Below are 3041 nucleotides of genomic sequence, written 5' to 3' on the forward strand. Positions count from 1 at the left end.
GCTCGGCCACAGAGGCATTGCACCCGAGGAACGGAGAGGGAGGGTGGAGCGGGACAGCAAAGGCAAGGGTGAAACTGCTGAGTAATGCAGAAACATGCAGGTGAAAGGACACGGGAGAGGGAAGGGAGGCAAAGAAAGGACGGAACAGAGCAGGAGTGAGACGGAGGTGTAGAAGAGGGGTGCTAGAGAGGGGCAGCAGACTTCTTTACTTGGGTTTTGCCTCTTTGTACTCCTCAGTGTCCGTGTCTTCATCTTCCGAGTACTCTCCCTCTTCTCGACCACCAGCCATGAGACCTCGCGCCGCTAGGAGCCCGGCCGCGTTCCCGTAGCCCGTGTATTTCACAAACCGTGACACTGCCGGGAGACAGGGAGAGAGACCATCCTGTGCTTCATCTCCCACTGCTCCAGCCCCGGCCACTCCTGAGCGCCCCGACAGCCAGAGAACTGCGACACCACGGAGATCCAGAAATGCCAGTGCTTCTCTGCGCCCCAGCAGGGAGCGGGGCTCCCATGCCGTGCACTGGGAACGGCAGCGGCAGGGGCCCCCGGCAGCACCCACAGGGTGGGGGTCCAAGCACCAGCCAGGCTGTCTACGGGTGAGGGATGGGTGAGGGACAGCAACCCCTTCTCTGCTTGTCCCTGCTTGGCGCACCTGGCCCAGGGGAAGTTCATAGAATCACAGGATCATTCAGGTTGGAAAAGACCTCTAAGATCATTGAGTCCAACCATCAAACCAACAATACCACAACCACTAAACCATGTCCTGAAGTGCCACATCTACACGTCCTTTGAGCACTTCCAGGGATGGTGACTCCACCGTTTCCCCGGGCAGCCCATTCCAAGCCCTCACCACTCCTTCCATAATGCATTTTTTCCCAATATCTAATCTAAACCTCCCCGGGTGCAACTTGAGGCCATTTCTTCTTGTCCTATCACTAGTAACTTGGGAGAAGAGACCAACACCCACCTCATTACAACCTTTCAGGGAGTTGTAGAGAGCAAGGAGCAGAGACCACCTCCCCCAGCTTGCTGACCTGCCCAGAGGTCGAGCACCGGACCCCTCACAGCCCTGAAGGCCAGGCCAGGACCCCGCAGCTCACCGCTCTCCTTGCAGAGCACGAAGAGGAACTCCGCCGCACAGTGCTTCACGTCGGTGTCGATGTGGGTCATCAAACGCACCAGCTTGTTCCGCAGCGAGTTCCCCACCTCCGGCCGATTCCTCACGTCCCGGAGCGGAGGCAGCACCTGCAAGGTCACAGTGAGGGGGGGTCAGCAGAGCTGGAAGGGCACAGCGGCAGGTCAGATGGCAGAAAATGCACGTGCACTTTACAAACCCGCTGAAACTAATAAATCCACACAACGTGGGGAGAAAAGACCATGGGTACCAACGGCCACCCGTATATCAGAACCCAGAGAGATGGCAGGTCTGCTTGGAGGATGGCAATAACCAGGCGGTTTGCTCCCCTGCTCTCTCCTCAGCACAGCAGCATCCAACCCTCGGCTGAACCCGGCGTACCTTCGCCTTCAGGAACTTCCTCGTCTGGCGGTGCACGCGGGCGCTCTCGGTCAGCAGGTTCAGCACAGGGGTCAGACTCTCCTTCAGCTTGTGTCCCTGCAGAAGCGCCCACCAAACGAACAGCACGTCAGTCATGCTGGGCTCAACCTGTCTGGCTTGTGGTGGAGAACACGAGCACAGACCACCAGGGGAACGGACGCCGAAGCTTTCCAGCCTCTGCTACAGGAACATCAGTGCTTCGTGGCTCCTCAAGGAGAGGTGCCTCGCGGTGAGCTCGTGACACCGAGCGGTGAGGAACTCGCAGCAGCCTCACAACTTACCCTGTCGAGGCGTCGCTCGAGGAAATCCAGCAGGATGCTGACTGCATCCATGTTGACCCCCATGTACTCCAGCGAGCCTGGGCGGACTTTCGGGGTCAGGAGGACATCCAAGCATTTCAGGGGCAGGTTGCCCAAAAGATTAACTGTATGACTAAACAGACAAAAGAGAAAACAAGTGAACACGTAGTCATGGATCTTTGTTCACAGAAGTTCCTCCGCTATCCAGAAGGGAAGGTTTGTTACTAACTTCCAGGAGTGTGAGGACTCCAAGATCCAAGTTGTACCCCAAGCTCCTCACACCACTGGAAGTGAATAAATTAAACTGATTTTTGGGTAGCTGAACTATCTTTTGGGAGACCACAGAGACTTCAGTGACAACTGAGAAACCATCGATCTTGACACAGAGGCCCAGAAGGACCAGCCTGGGTGGCCAAAGGTCTTCCTCCAGGCTCTCCTGCTGCATTGCTCCCACTCACCTTGATGGCCAACACAACGCATCGCTTAGCATTCCTCTGACTACAGCTCTCTTGGGGACAGGACGGTGTCACCTGGCCAAAGCTGACGCCCTTGGACCAGGAACACTCAGCAACACAGCACGGGGGACTTCTCAGCAGGGCTCAGGAGACTGACAGCTGACTACGGCCACCCCGTGGTCTCTTTAATGAAAGTACCAAACGTCTGCTCTGACAAGCTGCCCATCAAGGTGGGTGGCACTGCTGAGGCAGAGGATGCTGAATCTGGCCCCAGGGGTCAGGCAGGTTTGAAGAAGACGCCTCCACCCGTGGGCCAGGAGGCTGCAGCACCAGCCCTGTGGGAAGGGCAAGGCTGGTTCAGTTCTGGAAGCGCAAGGAACCCACAGCCAAACCAAAGATGTCACTTGTCAGCAGCGACCTTCAACATCCCCACACAAGCAGAGGATGTCGATGCCAAGGTGAGGCAGGATCTGCCTTGGGGAGACCCATTTCTAGTGAAGATCGTGGCCCAGTTCTCTAACAAAGACCTGTGGAACTCCTCTGTCCGGTCCTCTCCGTCAGCCGAGATCATGAGGCAGTGGCGCAGGAGGGCACCCAAGTGCCGGTACAAAGCAGCGTCTTCCTGGCCCCAAAAAAGAAAATAAAAATCTTGATCAGGACAGGGGACGCTCCACACTCCAGAGCCTGCTGCTCCTGCAGCCCCGTCCCTCCCCCCCTCCAGCCGCCAGAGAG

At 57.2% G+C, this 3041-nt stretch overlaps 1 protein-coding gene across 1 annotated transcript in view; it reads right to left on the minus strand.

The window, feature by feature from the left end:
- RIC8A (RIC8 guanine nucleotide exchange factor A) overlaps positions 1-3041 on the minus strand; it is a 10818-nt gene that overhangs the window by 1973 nt on the left and 5804 nt on the right. The window contains 5 exon segments of the mRNA XM_009878996.1: positions 210-354; positions 1101-1245; positions 1517-1612; positions 1837-1987; positions 2837-2931. Of these exon segments, the coding sequence (XP_009877298.1) occupies positions 210-354; positions 1101-1245; positions 1517-1612; positions 1837-1987; positions 2837-2931 (632 nt within the window).

This window comes from Apaloderma vittatum, unplaced genomic scaffold (genome assembly GCF_000703405.1).
Source record: "Apaloderma vittatum isolate BGI_N311 unplaced genomic scaffold, ASM70340v1 scaffold32090, whole genome shotgun sequence".
Taxonomy (NCBI): domain Eukaryota; kingdom Metazoa; phylum Chordata; class Aves; order Trogoniformes; family Trogonidae; genus Apaloderma; species Apaloderma vittatum.